Below are 26,515 nucleotides of genomic sequence, written 5' to 3'. Positions count from 1 at the left end.
CCCGCGCGCCGCCCGCGCGCCGCCCCGGCCTCTCTAGCCCGCGGGCGGGCGGGATCATAGAGAGCCCGCGGCACCGCCCCCTCCACGGCCCGAGCGCCCGCTCGCGCGGCTCCCACAATGCACCGCACAATGGCCCGACCGCCGCCACTACCGGGGCCTGAGCGGGCCTGGCGGAGCCCGAGCGCGGCCCTGCCCGCAGCGCGGGGCCCCGAGCGCGGTGAGTGCCGGCGAGGGCCCCGGGGGACGGCGGGGAGCGGGGCGGGAGGCCGTCTCGCTGCGCCCGCGCGCCCGGCACCCGGAGCGGCGGCGCCTCTCCTCTCGGGCCCCACGGCGCGGTCGCCCGCACCCCCGACCGGGGGCCCCCTCCACGCCAGTTCGGACCCAGATAGGCCCCGGGGTGACGAAATCTCTCCGCGGACCCGATACCTGGGTCGTGGGACCGGAGGAAACCCCAGTGGCCCCCTCCCTACCGAGGCCTGGGGACTCCCCCCTGAGGGTCCCCTACTCCTGAACCCCCAGGCTCCCTGGAGACCCAGATAACGCGCTGCTGACCTTACCAGGGACCCGGGTCTGGGGGACGCAGATAAGCTGCACCTGCTCCCTCCCCTCAGACACGCCTACCGGACCCACATAACCCCTTTTCCTGCTCCAAATACTCGGCTTTTTACTCTCCGTTTCGTTTCCCAGAACCACATAACCCATTTTGAGGCTTCCGTCAAATACCTGGTTCTGGAGAACCCCAATAAGCTCTACCTATGATTCCCTCCTCAGTCACCATACTCCCAAACCTTAGATATCATCCATCTGGTTACGCTTTTGAGACCATTGAAACTTAGAGAATTCACTTCTAATTATCTTCAATCCCTGGAATCCTCCAGCCTTCATAATCCCCCATCCCTTTCTGTTTGGGGCGGGGGGAGGGGGAGGTCCCTTAGAGATTCAGTTAACTTGCTAATGATTCTTTATTATACTTTCCCTTCCTTCCCATCCCTGAGACCTCCCCCAGACTTCTACCTGAATTTCTGTCCCTTCTCTGGCAGGCGTCCACTCCCATCTCTTCCCAGCTCCAGGGGAATAGAACATTTTCCACCACACAGTGGAGTGATCTGAAAGCTGCCAGAGGAGCCTGGTTATTCCCTGCAAAACCGCAGGCTATGGCCCCAGCTTGGTGGGGGGAAAGGGACCTGTAAGGTGGAAGATGAGGGGACAACGTGTGGGGGAGTTGGTGCTTTCACCTGCAAGAGTAGCCTGTCTCCTGGCTTGTATGTTTTTCCACCTGTTAGTTTGGGACTGTGATAGAGTCTGGACTTGGATTTCTAGCCCTGCCCCCCACAGTGAGGGGGAGTCCTTAGGGGTGTCCAACCAGGCTTCCTCGTAATGAGAATGGGGCTGTAGTGAGTTGCAGCCATTTGCTCAAGGCCTCCTCAGGAGTGGGAGGCAGCGGGAATGGGAGGAAAGAGTGAATCAAAGGGACTGCAAAGAGGGCCCATCTACAGTGACAGAAGAACTAGCAGCCCGAGAGTAAATCCAACCCCTGTTAATCCTGTTTGATGTCCCTTGGAATGATGCAAGTCATTGAGACTCTCCGGCCTCCCTGTAATTTAATTCTCCCACCACTGGAGTGTGTGTGAGGGAGGGAGGGAGGCGGGCAGCTCTTCCCATTCCCCCCTTTCCTTCTCACTTTTTTCCAGCCAGTCAGTGTGTCATTTGGATTGGTTTCTGGTGCTCAGGTCAAGACCTGTTTTTTTTTTGTTGTTTTTTTTTTTCCCCCTCTCACAGTCTATTTATAATTTCCCAGTTGCTATTTTGGGTTCTGCTTAAGGGAAGATTCTGTCCACCCTAAGGAACGTTCCAGGGTGTGTTCCCGGGTGTGTTTCCTCCTCGGCAGGTGTTGAATTGAGTTCTTCAGATCCCCAAGTAGCTCTTGGGCTGGAGGGATAAAAGCTATTTTAGGGTAGTCACTGAAGTGGAGCTGTTAATCCTCCATGGGTCTCTCTCGTTAAGAACACTTAGGGATTAACCCTTTCCTTGCTGCATGGGGGCTGCTCCTCCACAGTTTTGGGAAGGTTAGGAGAGTTTCCTGCTGGCAGCAGAAGGTTAGATGGGAACGTGCAACTCAATACAAAGGCAAAGATAATAGCTGCCTTTTGTTGGGTACTTACAGCAAGCCAAGCCCTATGCTGAGCCCTTTGCATACCTGACTAAAATAATCCTCACAACAAGCCTGTGAGGTAAGTATTTTTAGCTTTACAGATGAGGAAACAGGCTAATAATGGAGAAAGAACACAGTTTCTATAGAGATGATGTAACACCATAAAAACTATAGTTTCGTCAGAGGGCAGCAGGCCATCATGGCACACAGCAGGACAGAGAGACTAGGGAGCTGTTTGTCTCCTTTCAACTTCCAGAGAGGGTCTTTGAGAGTTTTTAGAAAGCATTTGTGTTTGGGGTACAGAGCCTTAGTAACATAATAGAAGAGATTCCTAAAGTGAGAGAACCGCAGCCCAGGATGTGGTGCGGGAGGAAGGGAGCGCAGGGGTCACTGGTTAGAGGGGATGTGCTGCGGCTTGACTGTGAGGGAAAAGGGGAAGGCTGCATTCTGGGGAGATGTTGTGAAGGGAAGGAAGCTCACACCGAGGCCTGAGAAGTGACATTAAAGGGTGGGGGGGGGGGGGGGCGGGGGAGAAGTACTACTCAGGCCCTGTGCGGAAAAGAGGCAGACACAGTATATAGACCCGGGAGACGGCTCTGCATGTACTCACACACTTTATGTCAGGTACTTCATCCTCCATGAGACTGTTCTAGGTAAGGAGTAAATCTTTGTTTTAGGAATTGAAACTGAGATTCAGAGAAACACAGTAACCTGCCCCTGGTTTCACAGCCAGTAAGTGGCAGCCCTCCTGATAGCAAGTCCAAGGTTCTTTCCACACTACCTCCCTCTTCAGATCAGGCGCCAGAAGGAATCTTTGGATGAAAATATACCAAGTTATACCAGTAACTGGGAGGGATTGATTGTGTTTGTTTTATGGGAACAGGTTCTGTCAGCTTCTCTACAGTTGTTAAGGTTAGAGTGTGAGACCAGAAGAGCGGCTTTGAAAGAGAAGCAGAATTCTTTCAGTTTTGCCCAGGAAGAAGTCTGAAGGAGAGAGGCCCAGGAATTTTCCTGGAGGAGAGGAGTTTGCAGACAAAGGACAGAGGGAGAGAGACTAGATTCCCAAAAGGGCTCCTAAGGTAACACTGGAAGCTTTGGTTATCCAGCAGCCTGTTGATGACTCTAGGTAAGGACTTCCGCTGTGCCTTTTTAAAAGGGTAGGGGTAGGGCAGCCTGGATGGCTCAGCGGTTTAGCGCCGCCTTCAGTCCAGGGCGTGATCCTGGAGACCTGGGATCGAGTTCCGCATAGGGCTCCCTACGTGGAGCCTGCTTCTCCCTTTGCCTGTGTCTCTGCCTCTGTCTCTATGAATAAATAAATAAAATCTTTTAAAAAAAAAGATAAAAAAACCCCCAAAAGGGTAGGGGGAATAGGATCAGGGTGTTGGCTGTTTCCTTTTAAAGCCATAGCTCCATTAAAAGCAGATCAAGGAAGGCACATGGCTGCCTCCCCCTTTGATTCTCTCAGTACGACCTCGTGAGCTCTCCTTAGCCACCACCGGCCTCTTTCCTAGAAGCCCATTACTCACTCTTTCAGAAGCAGCATACTAAACTGCTGTGTCTTGTTTGTGCTTGTTCAGGAGAACAGAAGAGGTGGACGTGTGGGAGGTAGGGGACGTACTGTTCTCTTTCTGAGTTTGTTTGGAATTTCCAGGGCTAGGCTTCCCTCTCACGTTGGCCAGAGTGATGGGACTTGCTTCCCTCTGGCTGCCATTCCCAGCTTTCCAGAGGCTGAGGTGCATGATTCTGGGTAACAAGGGGGAGTAGAATTTGACTTTGAGGGTAGGGGAAATTCCCTCCAAACTAGATGTTCAAACTCGTGCTCGCTCTCTACCCAATTCCAAGGTTCGTAGTAATCACTGGTATTATAAACAGGTAATTCCACCCTTGAGAAGAAGGAAGAACTTAAACCATGAAAGGCAGATGTCAGAGGCCTTTGAGATTTATAGTGAAGCAGGCAGGTACGCCACGATGACTCAAAGGCTCAAGTGGGACTAGTTTTTAGTGCTGCCCACCCCTCCCCAGCATGTGACTCATGCAAAACGCAGCCACCTTTGTGCAGATCTTTCTAGGCAAATCTCCACTCGTGATGGGGAAATGTTTATCATATTACATTGCAATGTTTCTTCAACAAGAGGAATGGTTCCTGAACAGGACGTAGCTCACGTTAATGATGAGCAAAGCTCTCTGGGGCATGAACCCGCTGATCCCATCATCTCGTTCACGGCCAGTCTGTTGGATGAATGGTCACTGTAAGCAGCAGGTGCTAATGAGCTGAGCAAGCATTCTGTGGCACACAGCTGTTTGTGTGGTTGGAGCCCTCCCCAGATTCTCGTGGACAATCCCCAGATACCCTCTTTGCTCCCTTCACATGGAAAAGCCTCATGACCAGATTTTGGCATGACCTCTTCAAAAGGAATCCCCCCTGTTGTGGCAAGTTGCTTTGCAGTTGGTAATCTATGATGAGTTTGTGAGTGTGAATATGATCTGTTGTCCCCCTTTGAGAGTCCATACAGTAACTCCCATCCTCTCTTCCTTTGAGTTGATGTCAAGAAAAACAGCTCTGTCATCTTTGCTCTAGTTTTCCCCCTTCTCACAGCCCTCCCCTCCCCCTGCCTCAGTAAGAGAAAGGATCAGACTTCAAGATATTGGCTCCCCACTTTGGAAGGGCTGTGACCCCAGATTAAACCAGAACTTTTCTGAGCATAAGTTAGCCTTGCATCAACTTGCATTCAATGATTAATTTACCCATCTAAAAGAAAGTTGAGAGGCCTTTTCTAGATGCTAAGTGTGTGGAAACAAAAGAACTGTGATCTGACCCTTCAAAGAATCAGAGTTTGCTGGAGTTCTAATGCAAGTATGCTATGTGCTCGTAATGGAGAAATTAAATACATATGTGCTACAAGGGTCTGTGGAAGGGACCGCTCAGCACCTGGGGTGTTGGACAGGCTTTGCTAAAGAAGCATGGTCTGGGAGACCCAGAGAGGTGATGGCGGGTAGGATGGGACCAGTCTTCATTTAGGAGAAATGTGAGTCTGCTGTTGCCTCCTTAGGCAGAACTACTTATTGATGCTCTGCTGAGAAACACATCTGGCTCCCGGGACTGACTTTCCAGGGTGTAAATTCCTAAGCAAAGGCTTCTTCCTTCCCTGTTGCCTTTTGGGCATTTTATTGCTCTTTAGCACCTCCATGAGGAGGAGAATTATGGAAAGTAGTGGGTGAGGAGGAGGTAGGGTAAAGAGGAGGAGGAGGAGCTGCTATCTCTAAGTTTAGTGGAAAGGATATAAAAGTGAACTTGGAAGAGAATAGTTGGAGTTCAGGGCTTTTACTTCCTCAAATTATCTTGTTTACTATTAGCCTAGATAGTACTAGTAATAATAGTTACCATTAAACACTTAGTAGGTGCCCAGTTTTTTGCTGAATGCTCTCTATTCATTATCTCATTTAATCCTCAAACCATCCTTACTATTTAGGAGTTTATTAAGCCTATTTTGTAAATGAGATGGCTCAGGGAATTAAGTAATTGGCTGAAAGTCACATGGCTTTGAAATAGAAGGGCTGGGATTGGAACAGGATCTGTCTGCCTCCAGAGCCCATGTTTTCATGGTATTGGGCTCCCTAACACCAGGTGTTCTGATGTTTCAGGTGAAGAGATTGTTTTCTGAAGGCTGCGTTGGAGGCTGTGACAGAGCAGAGAGCCCGTGTGGAGCTGATGGGGAGGCTTTCTGAATAACATGGCCCTTCGCCATTAGTCTTGCCATGACCACATTTTTCACCAGCGTCCCCCCCTGGATTCAAGATGCAAAGCAGGAGGAGGAAGTGGGCTGGAAACTAGTTCCCAGGCCTCGGGGCCGGGAGGCGGAGAGTCAAGTGAAGTGCCAATGTGAAATCTCGGGGACGCCCTTCTCAAATGGGGAGAAGCTGAGGCCTCACAGCCTCCCCCATCCAGAGCAGAGACCGTATAGCTGCCCTCAGCTGCACTGTGGCAAGGCTTTTGCCTCCAAGTACAAGCTATATAGGTAGGTGACACTCCCATATTTCTTTCTGCCCTGAGGTTCCCAGAGGACAAAGCCAAAACGACTCCACTGAGTATGAGGTTTTATCTGTGACAGAGGACTGCAGAGGAGTGGAGGTTAATTGGCCCGTCAGTGTACCCTGAACACTAACCATTTGAAGTCACTCACTAAAAACTAATGCTGATATTTGTATTCAGACATTAGACTCTGATGGGGAAGTAGTCAGTCATGAACAATCCAGATTGAACAATTTTGTCAATACTGCTTTCCCCACCTTTGTCAGGTAATGGCGAGAATAGTCAGGAATCAGTCTTAGAACTTTAGAAAGGAAAAAAAAAAAAAAAAAGAACTTTAGAAAGAAAAGGAGACCCTCTGGTCCAGTCTTTCAATTTTATTTTATTTTATTTTTTTAAGATTTTATTTATTTATTTGAGAGGGAAAGAGAGTACTAGTGAGGGGCAGAGGGAAAGGGAGCCTGATATTAGGCTCCATCAGATCATGACCTGAGCCAAAGACACATACTGAAACAACTGAACCACCTAGGCACCCCCCATCTGTAAATTTTAAGGTGGAGGCTCAGAGTGGGGAAGTAATTTACCCAGGTTCACATAGTTTCTTTGGTCCTGCAGTGCCTCATCTTCTGAATGAGCCTGCTACTCACATGATTACTTCTGTCTCTGTAGAATCCCTGGTGTCCTCTGGTTCAGCAGCTGCTCTGGAACTTGTAAGCCCAAGAGCACCATATAAAGTGAAATGGATGTGAAGGTCCTGGTGTAAAGTAGATATAGCAGAACAGCTTGGAAGTGCAGGGGGCTGCTCAGATTTTATCCTTGCCTTTCCATCAGAGGAACAGGAACATGCCCCTTATAAATGAGATAGACTACCCGATGCACACCGCTTCATCTGTTCATTTAGCCAACGCTGATTTATGAGCTCCTGCTACATACCAGGCACAGTATGGAGTGCCAGGGATAGAGTAGTGAGCCAGGCAGATGGGAGTTGTTGGCCCACCTTGATAAGATACTACTATCTTAGTAGTGGGGACAGATAGCAAGTAGGTAAGTAAACAAACAAGTTGACCACAGAAAGCCTTAGTTCCTTGTCTGGAAAACAGTTGATAGGAAGGAACTAAAACAGGTAACGGGGTAGTGTGTGACCGGGATTGTCCTTATGACAGTTCTGTAGTCCTCAGGAATGCTTTAATTCTGTGTGCTCCCATGTCTTAGGTGGACTCCAGTGGGGCCGTCCTCTTAGACTTTCTTAGTACAATCTGGGTGTCCATGGGAGGCTGCAAGAAAGGTCCTGGTCTGGGCGGGGGCAGGAGCCCCCACTCCATCTGTAGTCACTGTGTGAGCTTCGGCGAGTTACTAAATCTCTTAAGGTCTTGGTTTCCTCACTTGCAAAATGAAGGAACTGGACTGTGGATCACTCAACACCTCCCTCTCATACATTATCATGTCTGTTATATCACAGGAGGTCCACAGTAACTCTTCAGGTTTGAGCATTCACAAACGTAGCATGATGGTAATGGCTGTGTTTGATGCCTTCCAGGTAGGAAGGATCACTGCATTCTGTAGTGGAGACATTGGTGGCATACCTAAGTGAATTCAGGTTTCAAAAAGGACTGTGTTCAAATTCAGCTTCTGCCACTTACTGACTGGTGGGTGGGGCTGTCCTGTGCTTGGGACTCTTGTGGAGAACAAGGTTAATGACAGTTCACACAGGGCCTGGTAAATGGTGGGTCCTCAAAGTCTTGCTAAGTGTCTGTGGAGTTCCAGATTATAACTCCTGGACTCTGAGCTGCTGTCCCTCAAGATGGGAGCAGGTAAACCAAGGGACACTGAGGTGGTATACCATGGGAACAGTTTTTTACATTGTTGCTGGTTTATATGGCAAATACTTCAAATAGTACAAATAGGCATTCAGTGAAGAATGAATTGTCCTCGTGTTGGAAGCTACCATTCTCCTTCCCAGAGGTGTCCGGTGGCGTCAGTTTCTTGTGTATCCTTGCTAAGACATTGAAACATGTACTCCCTTCCCTTTTTGTTTTCACAAGGGATTGTATTACACACTATACTAAACTTCCTTTTTTGACTTAGCCCCTTATATTTTGGGATTCTCAGATCAGGAAGTTTAGATATATTTCATTTTTCTTTTATTGTGTCATTTTAAATTTTTTAAATATAATTTTTTGAAAAGGAAATACATTCACGTACATCAGAAATTCACAAGGTACCAAAAGGTATACAATGAAATTCTCCATCACACCCGTAAGTTTCCTATCTCTTCTCCCCATAGGCAACCAGTGTTGTTAGTTTCTTGTATATCCTTCCAGAAATCTTTTTGAGCAAACCTACATCTATTTTCCCTCTTTTCCTATACATGGTACCATTTTGAGACACTCTTCTGTCACTGTTCTGTCCCATTGCTTTTTCCCACTTCATATATCTTAAGAGCTTATTCCCTTTATATGTTCCCCAACATACAAAGCTGCCTTACTTTTTAAAACAAAGTTGAGTCATTTTATGAACTTACCATAATTTATTTCACCAGTTGTTAGTGGTGAATATTGATGGACATTTAGATTGTTCCTGATTTTTAACTACTACAAACAGTGCTGCAATTACTAGGAGTACATGTGTGATTTTGCAGGTGGGTGAGGACACCTAGAGAATCTAGATAGTGACTGGCATAGTATCCTTTTGTGTTCTAGCACATGGCTCGACTGTAATTTTTTAATCTAGTTCCCTGTTAATGGACACCTCAGTTGTCTGGCCAGCCCTTGTGATCTCCCTTCTTTATTTCTCCTCTATCCTCCATCCCTACCCCCAGGCACATGGCCACCCACTCAGCCCAGAAACCCCACCAGTGTATGTACTGTGATAAGATGTTTCATCGCAAGGACCATCTGCGGAATCACCTGCAGACCCATGACCCCAACAAAGAGGCCCTTCACTGTTCTGAGTGCGGTAAGAATTACAATACGAAGCTAGGCTACCGGCGCCACCTGGCTATGCATGCCGCCAGCAGCGGTGACCTCAGCTGTAAGGTGTGCCTGCAGACCTTTGAGAGTACCCAGGCCCTACTAGAGCACCTGAAGGCCCACTCACGCCGAGTAGCAGGCGGTGCCAAGGAGAAGAAGCACCCCTGTGACCACTGTGACCGGCGGTTCTATACTCGAAAGGATGTGCGGCGGCACCTGGTGGTGCACACAGGCCGGAAGGACTTCCTATGCCAGTACTGTGCCCAGCGGTTTGGCCGCAAGGACCACCTGACACGTCACGTCAAGAAGAGCCACTCGCAGGAGCTGCTCAAAATCAAGACAGAGCCAGTGGACATGTTAGGCCTACTCAGCTGCAGCTCCACAGTCAGTGTGAAGGAAGAGCTGAGCCCTGTACTGTGCATGGCCTCTCGGGACGTGATGGGGGCCAAGGCCTTCCCTGGCATGTTGCCCATGGGCATGTATGGTGCCCACATCCCTACCATGCCCAGCACAGGCATGCCACACTCCCTGGTGCACAACACGCTGCCCATGGGTATGAGCTACCCTCTGGAATCCTCACCAATCTCTTCCCCAGCTCAGCTTCCTCCAAAATACCAGCTTGGATCTACCTCATACTTGCCTGACAAATTGCCCAAAGTGGAGGTGGATAGTTTTTTGGCGGAGCTTCCTGGAAGCCTGTCTCTCTCGTCCGCTGAACCCCAGCCCGCCTCACCTCAGCCGGCGGCAGCTGCGGCCCTCCTAGATGAAGCACTGCTCACCAAGAGCCCCGCCAACCTCTCTGAGGCCCTCTGCGCTGCTAATGTGGACTTCTCCCACTTACTGGGCTTTCTTCCACTCAATCTACCCCCATGTAACCCGCCCGGGGCCACAGGAGGCCTGGTCATGGGCTACTCCCAGGCCGAGGCACAGCCCTTGCTCACCACTTTGCAAGCTCAGCCTCAAGACTCCCCAGGAGCTGGGGGACCACTGAACTTTGGACCTCTGCACTCCTTGCCTCCTGTCTTCACCTCTGGCCTGAGCACCACCACCCTGCCTCGTTTCCACCAGGCATTCCAGTAGCCCCCAAGGAGGCCCTCAGTCCAGTCTTAGGCTCTGTCAGGGAGCCTCTGTACCCACCCTATCTGCATCCCTCATGAAGGCAGCTGAGCTTTCAGAGCTGGGTTCAAAAAGAAAAAATTCCAGTATCTGTATGGAGCACTTGGTTTGGGGGTTCAGGCTCCAGGATCAGTTCCAGGAGGAGCCTTGAGCCCCAGCCCCATGAAAAGATCTCATACCATAGAACTTCAGGTATTTTTACTTTTACTTTTTTGATCTGAATCGGGAGCCACACTTAGCCCTCTCCCCCTCCAAAGTGTCAGAACCTCCTTCTCTTCAGAGAAGGAAGCGACCTCTTGGAGACATAGAGGGTGTCACTTTGGATGACCTCGAGAGAAATAGCCCAAGAAGCCCGCCTTCTGGTCCCAACCTGCAGACCCCACAGCAGTTGGTCAGGCCCTGCTGCAGAGAGAGGGTCACTTGGCTCCATCGCCTGCTTCCAGCCAGTGGGCAGGAGAGAGGGCCTCTTCTTCCCACCACCCCATCCCTCCTGTACCAACACCTCCATTTCCAGTCAGTGTTGTCCAGCAACGGTACCGTTTACACAGTCGTCTCAGACACACCATTCACCTCCCTTGCCAAACTGTTAGCCTTAGAATGATTGCAGTGAACATTGTTTACACGTCGTGAATCCATTCCCACCAGTCCATTCCAGTTGGCACCAGCCGGAACCATTTGGTACCTGGTGTTAACTGGAGCCCTGTTTACAAGGCGGAGTCGGGTCTCGCTGACTTCTCTTCACTTGAGGTCACATTTTTCCCCTGTGGGGAAATAAACTGACTTTGGACTGCTTCAGTCTCTGCCATCTTCCATGACTGTGTCTGTTCCTGCCTTCCTCGGCAGTGTCCACAAGACAGGCAAGAAGACTGGAGCCGTTTTCTCACAGGTCTGCAATTTTGTTTTTCTCCAAGTACATCATGACCCCTCCCCCTCCTCTTGAACTGGAGAGGGGAAGAAATGAAAGGCATGCCCGTTTCCATCACCCCCATTCCCCAATCCCTACCCCAAACATCATGAACTGTTGTCAGTCTTGGAAGGAGGGACTCGGGTCCTAAGCTGGTGTGGATAGCAAAGAAGAGGGTGTGAACCCCTGATTTGTCTCTCTCCTACTTGTTCCTTTTCCAGGAAGTTGTGGAATTGTTGGAAGAAGAGTTTTCAGGAAGTTAGGGCTGGGCAGATAGTTGAGTCCTAACCTATGGGTACGTCATTGGCTCCCATACCAACCTTTTCTCTTATCCGCAGTATCCCTGTCTCTCCACTACTTTGCAGTTACTGTGGACTCTAGGCCACTGTGCATAGGCCTCTCTGCTCTCCATCAAAGAAATTCCACCTTCCTCTTGTGCCCTCTCCCCCAACTTGCCCCCAATATTTAGGGCTTCTTGCAACAGATGATTCATTTTCTTCTGGCTTGTGGTGCTTCTTGCCACAGACAGCACAGCCCTCGCCCTGCTGAACCCCATCCCTGCTTCATTTCTCAGTTCTGCATGGGCTTTGCTCTTCCCACTCACAAAGGGAGGCCTCTCAGGGACCACCAATGTGGGACCCTCCTGAGACACCTCCACTCTGATTCAGAAACACACTTCTACCTCTTTACTGTTAACTCCTGCAAACGCAGCCAGTAGTTTTGGGGCACTTCTCTTAGCAGTGCCTCATGCTGGCTTCTCCACTAGGGTTTCAGGACAAACTACCAAGGAACTGCCTCAGCCTTCTCCCAGTCCGCCTACTCCCCCTTCTAGAAATCACTTTGCTTTATCATCCGGAACTGAGCAGGTCCAAGATCCAGGCTTCTACTTCAGCCCAGCCAGTACTCTTTGAGGTGAAAGCCTTAAAATGTAGCTCCCTGGCCCTTGATTGGAAGCAATGTGGCATGAACAAGCATGTTTTGATTTAGGCAGGGTAGCTTGGGATACCTTTAAAAAGAAACAAAACAAACCAGATATAAATATGTCTGGCAAGGTTAGATTCAGACTAGGTGATTTGCTTCTAAAAATTAGTTTCAGTGAGTCCCAGGGACTAAGGTTTATTTAAAAGCGTCCGCCTTGGTACGCAGCCACCTCCTGCATGCTGTGCATGTTACTGGGACTCGTATTACAGGAAATGGTATGTGAGGGTCCAAGCAGGACTCCATGCTGCCATCCTCCTTATTGCCTCTGGTCCGCATCACTAGACCCAGCAGCTCTTCACCTGCTCCCTGCCACCTTCCCTGCACCTGTCGTTTATAGAGGCAAGTGGGTCTCTGGCCACAGAGTACAAAGTCTCAGGCTTAGAGGAGTCCACTCTTCCCTGCCTCCCCTTTCCTGTCCCCCCTTGAATTCTCTCACCCATTAGTGATGCTGGGAAACTCCTAGAACAGGCAGAGCAACTATTTAAAGGCTTGTAACTGGGGCCTTGCCCCCCCCCCCCCCTTTCCACCCCTCCTTCCCTCTTCCTTCAGTGCCCTCACCACACACAAGGAATTTTCCTATCACTGTGAACTTTGCTGGTACAGAGGAACATCTGCCTTCACCTGTTTTTGGACCATAGCCACCCATCCACTTCTTAAACTTCCCTTCCCCAAATTAAAAAGAAAAAAAAAAGGAAAAGAAAAAAGCCTTATTGGCCTGGTTGTTCAAAGGATAAGAATAGCTTTATCCTACACTCAGTACCAAACCCACTTCAGTACCTTTACTGAGGCCCTGAGAGCCTGAGGGGTGTCTGCCCAGAACAGGAGCCATGGCATGTGGCGGAGACCAAACGGACCAGGAAAAAAGGGGTGATGTCCCCTTTCCCCACCACCTCCTCCAACCTCTTGTCAGTGATGAACCACCCTGAAGGGGGGGGAGGCAGGCACCTCCCATCCTGCACATAGCTGGTCAAGGCGGAGTGCAGTCCTGGGGGCTAGAGGATGACCTAACCCAGCTGTGTCAGCTCAAAGGATCTGTGCACATTTTAAAAGAGGGGAGAGGTGGGAAAAGGAGCACCAATGAGTTTCGCCCCCAACCTTTTACAAATGGCATTTAATGGAAATCCGGGAAGCAGGCGTGATTACTTTTTTGCTCGTAGATATTGTCCTAAGTTGAAATTCTTCCACTACCCTAAGCCTCCTCTAGTAGTCTGAATCCCTTTCCCCCTTTCTTTTTGGTAGCTGTTTTCCCCATTCCCTCTACTTCCCCTCTTATCTAGGAGCTGTTGTTAAGCACGATTTTTTTTTAACAGTTTATATTGTACAGGATCAATATTTTGCTTTTTAACAAGGATATTTATGTAATAAGAAACTTTGCCTTAGGCAGGTGTTGGCCAGAAAAGTCCAGATTCCTCTGGGACCCCACCCTGGCCTCTCCTGGAGCTCTGAACCTGCTGTGGAAGGAATTGGCTATGACCTTCACCACTGGAGAGTAAGGTCTAAGGCAAGGGAAGGGGTGTTCTGGTTCTAACAGGAGGAGGATTCACCATGATAATCTAGTGCCTTTGTGGAGGGGTTTGGAAGAAGTATTCCAGCCCAATTTCTTCAGATGCAAGCTTACTTCTGTGGCTGCCTCTCTCCACTGAATATTCGGCACCAGAAGTCCTGAAACACCACTTCTCATTTGCCTCCCTCCCTCCCAGTGATCAAGGCTTTGGGGCCACTCTTTCGTAACGCCAGATTATTTAAAGAGAGAAAAATACAAGACAAAAACCTTCTAGCACTTTGTAAACACAGTGAATAACCTCTTGGAGTATTTTTGGCTTTATATAAAACAAGGTTTTTAATTGTAAAATATAAGTGCCATTAGAAAATGCACAGGGCGTATCTTTGTTAAAGTAGATTTTTCAATGTTTTACAGAATTACATTTTCAAAAAAAGTTTTTATAATGAAGTTGTTTATTAAAAACTTCTGAATGATGTGTTTGGAAGTTGTGAACCTGTCTGATTGGGAAAGGGTTGGAGAGAGCCTGAGGAAGAACTTGAAACTCCAGACATTTAGCCTCCAAAGGGATGGTGAGTATAGGGCCAACAGTAACAATCCTTCACATTAGTACCTACAAACTTTGTACTTTGAAATGAAAGATCTTAATAGGATGTCTTTGAGGTAAGTGGCATATTATCACTTAAACTTGGATGTAAGGGTCAGGAAAATCAAATTGGCTTAATGAAATTTCATATAACTAAAAATGCCAGATGTAGTGCAGTTTTTAGAATTGGTTCAGCCCCTCAAACGTGGTTGGCCTTAGCAGTCCTATCTTTCATGGCCCAGTCTTCCATAGTTGGGACTTCATCCTCAGTCCCTACAAAGTGACTCGCCCCTTTGTGTAGTAGAATGCTGCCATCATGCCATCCCTGTCATTCTCACACAGTGCCGGCCAGAAAGAGAAAAGAGAGAGGAGTCCTCGTGTTCACAAGAGCCCCACTAGGCATCTCCTGTCTCACCGGCTTTGATGGGCCTCTGTGCCCTCCCCCAAACCAGCCAGTCATGACAAAGCTGAGAGAGAAAATGAATGGTTTCTTGAAGGAAATTGGGGCCAGTTAGGATGAAGAATGAATGCTGGTTGACCAGGAAAAGACCTGCCGTCCCCTGTCCAAGGTACATGGCTGGCAAGTACACAGCTAGGACCTGACCTTGCTCACACTTGTGCCTACCCACTGAGTTCAGACAAACTGTTGAGAGACTGACATGGCTTCCGACTTTGCCACTTGGCCAGTCTCTGACAAAGGTAGTCCTCCCCATCCTGAGCCCTGGAACTGGTAATGAGATCCTCTTGTCCAGATTGACCTTGTGTGATCTGGAGCCAGTGGCCATAGCCACACAGTGTAAGTCATCCCTGAGTCCAGAAGCCTGTGGGATAGTAACAAGTATTAAAGTGTGTACCAGGTGTTTTGTGTACAAAGGCAGTGGGCTGGTCTTTCATCTCTGGCTTTCCATTTACTTCACAAACATTCAGTTAAGACCCCAGTGGGTTCAGATCCCTGGCTAGGGCCCCAAGGGAATCCACCTTGCTCTCTAGGTGGAGAGGTGGGTCCAGGGGCTCAGAGAGCTACCTTACTCATTGGGCAGGAGGAGGCCGAAGGCTTTCTGGAGGAGGTGGCAGGACTTCCAGGCAAAGGAGGCTGACCTCCAAGGGCACAAGTTTAGGAGCCAAGACCGCAGGAGTGCAGCTACATTTGCAGCAGAATCAGGGCTGCATCGCCGGTTCATCCAACTTCATCCTATCCAAGCACATTTTCTGCAATTCAGACTGAAGTTCACATTTGCAAAATGTCTGGTATAGAGCAAGAGGTAGCCCCTGGGCTCAGGACAAGATGTCCACCTTTCCATCTACAAGCCCAGGAGAATACAGTTCTTACAAACCTGCCAATTTGCTCCAGGTTTGCAGCATTTGAGACATTCCCTTGCCCAGCATCCTTGTACTTCCAAGTTTGTTTCTTTCTCCATATAAATATTTCTAGTACCTCCATGTGCCAAGCAATTACCATCATCTGCAGCTCCCCGTTTGGGTCTGGTTAGTCTGTTCTCCATATGCTCGAGTAATTTATACTGTGCAAAACTGCAAGTCTCCTATAGCTGCCCCTAAATCGCAGTTGAAGGCGGGCGCAGGGTGGCCCCCACTGACCACTGCAGATGGTGGTGAGCGGTGGGGGGCAGTAATCGCTGCGTGTGGTGGCTGTGATGGAACGTTCTGTGTGTCCGTGACGGGAGTCCTGCCCCACCCTTGGTGCCGGCTCGGAGCTGCGCCTTGCTTGGTACACCCCTGCCCTTCACCCCGCTCCGACACCCTACTAAATCTGGGGCCAGTTCTGTCTGGCGCTCGCGGCCGCATCCCCACCAGGCGGCCCCCTGCCCCTCCGCCCCGCAGCCGGGCCCCCCTGCGGATCACACCCCGGAGTGGGGCGCGCCCCGAGGAGCCGGCGCCGCCCACGCGCCCTGCGCGGCTGCAGGCCCGAGGCTCCCGAGGGGAGGGCAGGGCAGGGCGCCGGGGGCCGCGAAGCCGCGGCACGCCGGGCCCCACCGCCGGGAGCCCCCGCCGCCCCGGGGAGCCGGAAAGCGGCTCGTTGGGGCCGAGGCCCGCGGCACCCGCGGCGCCACGGGGCGGGGGCGCGGGCGCGGGCGGGAGGCGGCGGGAAGGCCGAGGAAGTGACGACTGGCAGGGCGCCATCTTCACGCAAGGGCCGGAGGAGGAGCGGGAGCCGCGAGCGGCCGGGGCGCGGCAGGCGCGGAGGGAGTGCCCCGGCGGACCCGGACGGCCTGGGCTGCGGCGCAGGTCTGGGCGCGCCCGCCGCCCGCACCGGGCCCGGGGGGCTTCGTTATCCAGAACATTCGTGGCTCCTAGGTGACCGCCTTTCTGAACCACCCGCAGCTGTCAGCCATGACGTGCCTCGTGATGAAGACAGCTCTGGTACCTGATGAATTTGGAGGTGAGGGAGCTCAGGTGTGCCAGCACCGTGCAAGTTCAAGTTACGCTTTCGGAACAACTCTTACTTTTGGAACAAGGTGCTCACGAATGAGTATGAGTGCAGATCTTCAGGCCCGGTGGTGTCGGTTGCAACTTGCATCCGATGGCACAGGGGCCAGGAACCCCCTGTTCGGATACCCTGGGACAGTTCTCGGCTTCTTCACCCGGTTCTCCCAGCACAGTGTCCCAGAGGCTGACGAGGTTGCCCAGATTATTAGAGGATCTGTGGCCCAACCCCGTGCAGTACTATGTGCTGGGGGATAGGCCCCGCAGAGCCGGAGAGGTCTGGCAAGGTGGCCCACAGAGGGCCTCCTAGGCTCTACAGGTTCCAATCTGGCTAAGTCCCTTGCTGGGACCTGGCCCCTACATAAGACTCCCTTCTACCTGTGCTTAGGCTAATGACATAAATCTGCTGTCTGCTTGGTTTTCATGCACTCTGGCCCCTCTGAATATTCAGGGAACTCTGCTCCAAAGTTGTGGCCTCCGTGGCCATGCTCTTCTGTTTCCATGTGCCCTTCATGCATCACATAGCTGTCACATGCCACGTGTCTTTCCAAGCACCCAATGCTATGGATATGTACTGCCATCATCTTCGTGGTCCAGGCCTACCTCTGATCATGGCCTTCTCACTAATTTGTTTAAAGTAAGCTCTGCACCTGTCGCGGGGCTTGAACTCAAGATTCTGAGATCAGGAGTCCCAGGTTCTACCAACTGAGCCAGCCAGGTACCTCTCCTCACCTATTTTTGACATGGGTACCCACAAATCATTGCTAGGAGGACTAGTGCTTTTTTCAGCCTGCTACTTAAAGGCCACAACATGTTTGGCTTCGTATTTATGCATCCAGAATATTAGCTGTGGCAGTCTCATCACCCAAGAAGAAGTGGACACATTTGGTGCTATCAGCCAGCCTTGGACACTCCATCCTCAGGGCCTCAGGACTGCAGGATCACAGACCAGGCTACCCCAGGCTACTGGCTCCTGGGCATCTGGTAGAATGGTCACACAACCATAGACAACTGCTGGGCATGGGTGAGGTCAAGGGCATGAAGCAGTGAGTAAGGCATTCTTTGTAATCATGCTGCTCTTCTTACCCCTGTGTTGGTACTACCTCAGAGCCTGCCATCTGCTTGTCAAGATCTGTGGTACCATGCCAATGTCTAGCCATCACCTTTTCTGAGTTGTGCTCAGGCTGCCACCAACACTATTGCCTGCTCCCAGGTCTGTCAGGACCTCAATAACCACCTGCAAGGCACAAGAAAGTCCCCAACTCCCTAGGAACTCTGGCACACTGGCATATCTGGGCATGCACTCTGGGCAGGGGCAATGATGGGGGTCCCTCCCAGGAGCCTACCTTCCTGAGCCTCAGTCACTGGGCTCACACACAATCCAGCCCGCCACCCCACCCCACCCCCAGTCTCTGTCTGTTTTCAGGCTGCCAGGCTGCAGGTACAGGAGGGGTGTTTCGAGTCATGGGGCCTGTCTACACCTGCCCAGATCTCATATCTTTCTTTTCATTTGCTTTAAAGTGACAGCTCGGAATCAAAACAACTGAAGAAGCAAAGTTTTTAAAAACAGCTAAGGAGATCATCTTTCTTATTGAATTTGCCACTCTTCGACAGCCTCTAGAGAGGGAGGGTTGAGCTGTAGACTGCTGCGGGCTGGGTCTTTGCAGGTCTTCCTCAAGCTCTGTGCCCTTCAGCAAGGCCCTCCCCAGGGGTGGGGCTTGTTCATTGTTTTGTTCTGTGCCCTGCTGTGTTCTTTCAGACTAATTCTAACCCCAGTCTACTTTCTTCTTCCACCAGAGATCCAACCCCTCACTGTGGGGTTGTGTAGGTAAGAGTTAGCTGCCTCCCCAAGTCTCCCTTCCCATGGAAGGCCTTGTCTTCTGCTTCTGAGGACTTGGGGAGCCCTTGAACAAAACGTGGTGGATGCTCTCCACAGAGGAATGCACTGGAAGCCAAAGGCAGCTGGGAAGGCTCTGGTGGCTGAGAGACCGTGGGGGTATAGGGAGCAGAGCCCCCTGATCCTTCTGAACTTTTCTGATTCACCAAAAACTTTTTAAAAAAGATTTTATTTATTTATTCATGAGAGACAGAAGGGCAGGGGGGTGAGCAGAGACACAGGCAGAGGGAGAAGCAGGCTCCATGCAGGGAGCCTGAGGTGGGACTCAATCCTGGGTCTTCAGGATCAGGCCCCGGGCTGAAGGCGGCGCTAAACCACGGAGCCACCCGGGCTGCACACCAAAAACGTTTTTTAATTTTAAAAATTAAATTTTTAATGGGACACTGAAACTCTGGAGGCTTCCTTGGTCCAGGTGTGACTTGTGAATGTGGAAAATGGACGCCATTTTTCATTTCACTGCTTTTAAATAAGATCCCATGTATCTTCTTCCTCATTTCCCCCCTGTGGAGAAACTGAGCTGTCCAGGCCTGCCTACTGCTTTTAGTTGAGAACATTCACAAGAAAGTACATGTAATTGTTCCATTTGGAGAGCCACGCCATTTGGAGACTTCGGTGGCTATTTGTGGTGGTTGCCAAGTTGTGGCCTGCTAATACAGCCCTGTACATAGAAGTAGTATGAATAAGGTGGTTTCGTAGGACCTAAGGCTGGGAGCTGTTACCACGTTCTGTGAGGATACCCTCCAGAAAGAAATCTGTAAGGTCCTGATGAGTCTGTGCCCTGGCGATCACGATGTCGTGGGCATTGCTGTATCTGATGTCTCTGCTTCTAAACAGACAAATATTCATGGGGTGGCTTTGTCCAATCAGAAGAGGATTTACGGCACTTTTATCTTCTATCTGCGTGGCTAACATATAAAAACCTTTCAGTCTGGGGAAAAAAATAACTCGATCATGTTATTCCCCCATCTGGAACTCTCCACCAGTAGGGGAAAAAAAAGTCCTAATTTCTTAACATGGCTGACAAAGCCCAGCGCTGTCTGGCTCCTGCCAACATCGCCCATTGATCTGCTCTTCACTCACCCTACACTCGCCTCTCTGCTGCTACTTAAACACGCCAAACACATTCCGGCCTCAGGGGTTTTGCACTTGCCTTTCTCTCTCTCTTGAATTTTCTTCCTGCAGATATTCTCATCTCTGGCTCCCTCCATTCTTCCAGGCCTCAGCCAAATGCCACTTCTTCAGAGGCATTCCCCACCTTGCCTGTCTAAAGTCATTCTTTATCTGCTTCTGTCTCTTCTCCCCGCCCCCATGTGATTCCCTCCATATTACTGTCTCTGAAATGGTTCTGTTTTCCTCTCTTCTTCCTTCTCCCTATGACAGGTCAGGAGAACAGGGACCTACCTATCCACTGCTTTGCCCTGTTGCATCTCAGAAATTATTTGTGTGAGTGAATGACTATCCAGATGTGTCAGAGCATGATCCTGGGACCAACAGAACAAAGAACAAGGTATCAGTCCTGCCCCAAGAATTTTAGTTGGACAGAGAAGGCGGGCATGGCAGCTTGTCCAGCTGGCACACATCTGGGAATGAAAGGGGCATGACTGACAGTCACCCCAGGATAGGAAGCCTAACTGGTACAGAACAATCACCCTAGAGAGACAGAACCCAACCAAGTCCAGCTTTGCATACAGCTCCTCCCAAATGTGTGTGATGGGGGATCAGAGGGTGGACATTCTCTGGATTTGGGACATGGGAGCTGGGTGCTGAGGAAAAGACAGTAGTTTAGGTAAAGTGGGGCTGGAGAGGGAATTTCTGAGAGAGTACACGGCATGACCAAAGGCTGAGATAGAAGATGCGTGATGTGTTCAGGGCACGGCAGGTACCTTGAATGTGGCTGCTTGGAAGAGGCAATGCTAGAAGGGTAGGGTAAGGCCATTTTCTGGAAATTCAAACTCTGAATACAAAGCTGAGGCATTAGCCCATGGATAGTAGGGAGGGGTATCAGATATGGTTCAGAGGTAGGAGAGCTCACAGGGCAGATGGAGGCAAGGGGAAAGGAATGTCTAGGAACTCTAGCTCTCTAGTATCTTCAGTTTGACCCCTGGCTGCAGCTCTTCCACGAAGCCCTCCATGATTGCCCTTGCCTGCAACAATCACTGCCAGCTCCCACAGCCTAGAACCCAAATTTTGGATACTACTGCCTGGCTGGGCTACATTCTCTTTTGTGTCAAACACTTGCTCATAATGCTCCCAAGGGAATCAAAGTGAGCCTCTAAACATCCGGGTAATCCTAGAAATTGGTGCCCCATGTCATTTGCCTGCCCCACACCTGTTGGTTGGCAGGTATACTTTGGTTCCTGCAGCCCAAATTTGGGCCCAGTCGTGTCCTGCATGTCCCAATCCATAATGGGCACTGGGGGTACAAGATGACTATTCTGATCTCTGCCCTCAGTGACCTCAAGAGCCCAATGGTGAGGCTGAAAGCAGTGATACTAACCATTGACATTTAGTGAGCACCTACTATATGCCAGGGACTTACATGGATACAGCAGCCAGAGTAGCTCTCTAGACTTGAGTCAGGCCACATCCTTCCTCTACTCTAAACCTTTCAAAGGCTCCAATCATATGCCAGAAGAAAAACCAACATTCTCCTTATGACCCACAAAAGCCTCATGATCTGACCTCTTGTCACCTAACTTCATTTCTTCTGCCTTACCTCCTCCAGATCACATTTCAGCGACACCACCTCCTGTTAGTCTTCACACCTGGCTCAGAACCTTGGTTGCTCTTCCCTCTGCCTGGCCCTTCTTCTCCACATACAAGTATGCATGGCTGGCTCTTCTATTCATTAACGTTTCTCAGCTCAACTGTTACAATTACACCTCTTCAGGAAGCTTCCCTAATAACCCCTTCTCAAAACTGCCCTGTTGGAGCGCTTGGAGTGGCTCAGTCAGTCAAGTGTTGGACTTGTGATTTCAGCTCAGGGTCATGATCTCAGGATCATAAGATCAAGCCCTGCATCAGGCTCCACACTAAGGAGTCAGCTGGAGATTCTCTCTCTCCAGCTCCCTCTATCCCTCCCCCTACTCTCACTTACTCTCCCTTTCTCTTTCTCTAACATAAATAAATAAATCCCAGGCAACCCCCGTGGCGCAGTGGTTTAGCGCCGCCTGCAGCCTGGGGTGTGATCCTGGAGACCTGGGATCGAGTCCCACGTTGGGCTCCCTGCATGGAGCCTGCTTCTCCCTCTGCCTGTGTCTCTGCCTCTCTCTCTCTGTGTGTCTCTCATGAATAAATAAATAAAATCTTAAATAAACAAACAAACAAATAAATAAATAAATAAATCGATCAATCAATCCCGGGATCCCTGGGTGGCGCAGCAGTTTAGCACCTGCCTTTGGCCCAGGGTGCGATTCTGGAGACCCGGGATCGAATCCCATGTCGGGCTCCCGGTGCATGGAGCCTGCTTCTCCCTCTGCCTGTGTCTCTGCCTCTCTCTCTCTCTGTGTGACTATCATAAGTAAATAAGTAAATAAATAAATAAATAAATAAATAAATAAATAAATTCCCTTGGTGCTCCCTCCCTTTCTGTGGTTTGAATTTTGTTAGAGCCCTTACAACCACCTGACATTATATTCATTTATTCTTTTATGTACTAGCTTTTTTCTCCCCTGGTGGGGACATTGTTTTATTCACTGCTGAATACCCTTCACCTAAATAGCACCTGGCATGGCTGGGGGTTCAGAAACTCTTGTGTAATCAGTGAGTACATGCGCGAGGGTTAGGAGGATCTTCCAGGTGGGCAAGGGGAAGATTACCTCTAGGGATAGGAACTCTGTGTGACCAGGGTAGCCCTTTTCCAGTGAGTGTCTGTGCCCATTCCTGATCCCTCCTACAGAGAGATGGCTGCCAGGCTTACCCCTGCTCCAAGGGTGGAGAAAGGAGGTGAGAGCGAGGAGGGGCTTCCTGCTCTGGTGTGGAGAGCAACACGAGCATCTGATCCCAGGGCTTTGCTTACCTCTGCTCTCAGGAGTCTGCCCTGTTCTGTTGACCTGGGAGGAACTTTGGACAAGTTTTTACAATCAGAAAAATCTGTCCTGAAACTATAGCAATTAGTTGTTACCTGTAACCGCCCTGATTACAGTTTGGGGAACTTTGAGTTTTCTCCTCCAAGGACATGATTTCAGCACAGAAATTCAAGGAAGTCCCTGGTATCTGCTTGCTCAGCAGAACTGAATGTTGACTTGGGTTGGTGAACTTTGAGGCCCCCACCCCATAGCCCCCCCATCAATGCTGACTCAGGATCTCAAGGGCATGGGGCCATAGTGGAGCAGGCACCAGCTGGAAGGCTGGTAGGCCTGTGTGCTCTTAATTCCCCACTGTGTGGCCTTGGGCACATCTTTCTGCAGTTCTCACCCTGTTTCTCATCTAAAGGAGAATTTAGAAGTCTTTAGCAGTGGGAAAAAGTCCCTGCAAGGTACCCCACCTCCATTTATAGTTCCAGCCCGCCAGGTGGCTGGGTCAGCAACAATGCTTCTGGTTGCATCTAAAAGAAACTCTAACTTTAGTAGACCTAAACTCTTTTTTTTTCCTTATGTGAACATCCAGAGGTGAGATGGGCTTTGGGGCTGTTGGATTCAGCAGCTCAGTGATGTCTTCAAGGACATAGACCTTCTCTGATCTGCCGTCCTTGTTGCTTCCAACCTCAGCTTGGTGCCAAGATGGTGGCACTAGCTCCAAGAGTCACTTTAGGAAGTGGCAACTCCAGAAAAGGTTGATTGTGTCTTCCCATGGCTCCCTTAAAATGGAGAAAACCTTTTACAGAAACTACTCTAGACTTTCCAGATCCTGCATCTAATTGGCCAGAACTGAGTAACATATCCACTCTTGAATGGGTTTTTGGCCGGGGGAGCACAAAGCTTGGAACAAGCATCAGCAGTGAAATGGGTGTCTGCTCACAATGTCCAGTGGGATAGCTAAGATCATTATCTCTAGGAGCTTACAGTAATTATTCAGCTCTTCTATGGGAGCCCTCAAATGCCACTTTCATCCTATGATGGCCCTCAGGGTCTGAGGGTGCTGACTTCTGGGCTAGTACAGGTCCAACGGCAAGGTTTCTGGAGCTAGAGAGTTCCTTAAGTCTAGCCAAATCACTGTCAAACTAAGATTCCTGTGTCAGGGTCTTTAGACTCACCTTTGGTAGATTAGGAGGGGATAAATGTGTGTGTCACTACTGTGTGAGTGACCCTTTCACTTAACAGAACTGATAGAGTTCTTCAAAGACACCCTCTGATCTTATGGGTACAAAAGCCAGCAGAGACTTCTGCTTTTAGCCAAGATGTAATAATAAGGATCAGATTTATCCTCCCACCTGAAACAATCAAAAAACCAGATAAAATACAAAATATAAGAAACAATGGCTTTCAAAGCTCTGAACACTGATCAATTAGTATTCATCAGAATACTAATCAGCACATGTGAGGAAACTACCTGAGGCCAGGTAAAGAACCACCAGGAAGGATTAAAGGGAACAGTGCCTAGTGCTCACATGAGTGGGGAATAGTGTCTATTCCCACAGTGACGGTATTGCGGAGAGTATCATGAAGTGTTAAGGAGAATACTCAGAAAGGTCTTGCCTTGACAGTGGCCAATAAGGGGCACCTGGCCAGTTCAGTCAATAGAATATGTGGCTCTTCATCTCAGAGTCATGAAGTTCAAGCCTCACATTGGACATGGAGTCTACCAAAAAAAAAAAAAAAAGTGGCCAATAATTAGCCCTAGAATGAGCATTGCTCTGGAATTGCCTTAAAAATCTTATCAGCAAGACCTAAAAAGAGAGTAAACTGTTTCTGAGAAACTGAACTGTCACAGAACAAAGCTCAAGAGTATTTGCAGGATTACAAAGATATCTAGTACCTAACAAGGCAAAACTCACAATGTCTGGCACCCAATCAAAGATTATCAGGCCTATGAAATGGCAGGCAACATGATCCATGTTGAGGAAAACAAGCAATCAAAACCAACCCACAACAGAAACAGATGTTAAAATGAGCAGATTAAGGACATTAGAAGTTATTGCTGTATTTCATACATTAAAAAAATTAAACAGGAGTACCTGGGTGGCTCAGTCAATTAAGTGTCTGCCTTTGGCTCTGGTCATGATCCTGAAGTCCCAGTATTGAGCCCTGCATCAGTCTCCCTGCTCAGTGGGGAGTCTGCCTCTTCCTCTGCCCCCTACTCTACTTGTGCTTTCTCTTTCTCTCTCTTGCTCTTTCTCTCAGATAAATATACAATCTTAAAAAAATTTAAAAAGCTAAACAGACTCTCACATATACAGATGACCCTGAGATCAAGACCTGAGGCTTAACCAACTGAACTACCCAGAGGAACCTACAGTCAAATGATTTTTGGCAAAGGTACCAACCATTCAATTGGGAAGGGACAGTCTTTTCAACAAACTGTGTTAGGAAAACTGGGTATCTTTGTGCAAAAGAATAAAGTTGGACCCTTACCTTATACCATGTATAGAAATTAACTCAAAATAGATCACAGACTCAACTGTAAGACCTAAAACTATGAAGTTCTTAGGGAAAAAAAAAAAAAAAAACAGGGGAAAAGCTTCATGATATTGGATTTGGATTTGGAAATGATTTCTCAGATGTCACACCGAAAGCATCAGCAACAAAACAATAGATAAAATGGGCTTCATCAAAATTGAACTTTTAAAAAAGATTTTATTTATTAAAAAAAAGATTTTATTTATTCATGAGAGACACAGAAGGAAAGAGGCAGAGACCTAGGCAGAGAGAGAAGAAGGCTCCATGCAGGGAGCCTGATGTAGGACTCGATCCTGGAACTCCCAGGATCATACCCTCAGCTGAAGGCAGATGCTAAACCACTGAGACACCCAGGCGTCCCCAAAATTGAACTTTTGTGCATCAAAGGACATTATCAACAGAAGGGACAGGGAACCCAGAGAATGGGAGAAAATATTTTGAAAATCATTTATCTGATAAGGGATTAATATCCAGAATATATAAAGAATTTCTTTAGCTCAATAACAAAACACAACTCAACTAAAAAAATGGGCAAAGGACAAGAATAGACAATCTCCAAAGACATACAAATGGCCAATGAACAAATGAAAAGATGTATAATATCACTTATCATTAGATAAATACAAATAAAAAACATAAGATACCACTTCACACCCACATGGATGGGTATTATCAAAAAACAGAAAATAAGCGTTGGCAAGGATGTGGAGAAATTGGAATTTTCATAGAATGTAAAATGGTGTGGCTACTATGGAAAACAATATGGTGATTCCTCAAAAGATTTAATATAGGATTACCACATGATCCAGCAGTTCCACTCCCCAAAAGAACTGGAAAGCAGGGACCTTAACAGATTTTTGTATACCAATGTTCATAGCACCATTACTCACAATAGCCAAAATATGGAAACAACCTAAATGTCCACTGGTGGACAAATCGATAAACAAAGTGTGGTATATACATATAGTGGAATATTACTAAGCCTTGAAATAGAATGAAATTCTGAAAAAGGCTACAGTGTAGATGAACCTTGAAGACATTATGCTAAGTAAAGTAAGCCAGATGCAAAGGGACAAATACTGTATGACTCCACTAAAGTAGTCAAGTTCAGAAGCAGAAAGTAGAATAGTGGCCACCAGGGCCTACAGTGAGAAGGGTATAAAGAGTCAGTGTTTAATTAGTACAGTTTCAGTTTGGGAAGATGAGAAAGCTTTGGAGATGGCTAGTGGTGATGGTTGCACAACATTATGAACGTACTTAACACCACTGAATAGTATACCTTGGGATGCTTGAGTGGCTCAGCAGTTGAACATCTGCCTTCAGCTCAGGGCATGATCTCGGAGTTCCAGGATCGAGTCCCACATCGGGCTTTGTGTAGGGAGC

At 48.9% G+C, this 26,515-nt stretch overlaps 1 protein-coding gene and 1 long non-coding RNA gene across 4 annotated transcripts; both read left to right on the top strand.

Annotated features, from left to right (window-relative positions):
- Positions 1–67: 67 nt before the first annotated feature.
- PLAGL2 (PLAG1 like zinc finger 2) lies at positions 68–14,126 on the top strand. 3 transcript variants are annotated; one of them, XM_077872688.1, is made up of 3 exons: positions 68–217; positions 5,795–6,168; positions 8,998–14,126. In XM_077872688.1, the coding sequence occupies exons 2-3, from the start codon at positions 5,909–5,911 to the stop codon at positions 10,226–10,228; spliced, it is 1,491 nt and encodes a 496-aa protein (XP_077728814.1). In that variant the 5' UTR covers positions 68–217; positions 5,795–5,908; the 3' UTR covers positions 10,229–14,126. The 3 variants fall into 3 exon arrangements, with proteins under 3 accessions (XP_077728814.1, XP_077728816.1, XP_077728815.1); XM_077872689.1 differs by lacking the exon at positions 68–217 and adding an exon at positions 2,210–2,231; XM_077872690.1 differs by lacking the exon at positions 5,795–6,168 and having other exon boundaries at positions 97–217.
- Positions 14,127–16,343: 2,217 nt separating this feature from the next.
- LOC144298173 (uncharacterized) lies at positions 16,344–22,159 on the top strand. Its single transcript, XR_013365145.1, has 2 exons — positions 16,344–16,634; positions 19,956–22,159. It is a non-coding gene; the product is annotated as an uncharacterized LOC144298173 (long non-coding RNA).
- The last annotated feature ends 4,356 nt before the right edge of the window (positions 22,160–26,515 follow it).

The sequence above is a fragment of the Canis aureus genome, chromosome 26 (assembly GCF_053574225.1).
Source record: "Canis aureus isolate CA01 chromosome 26, VMU_Caureus_v.1.0, whole genome shotgun sequence".
NCBI lineage: Eukaryota > Metazoa > Chordata > Mammalia > Carnivora > Canidae > Canis > Canis aureus.
The sequence above is the reverse complement of the archived record's forward strand: the minus strand, read 5'-3'. Positions and strand labels throughout refer to the sequence as shown.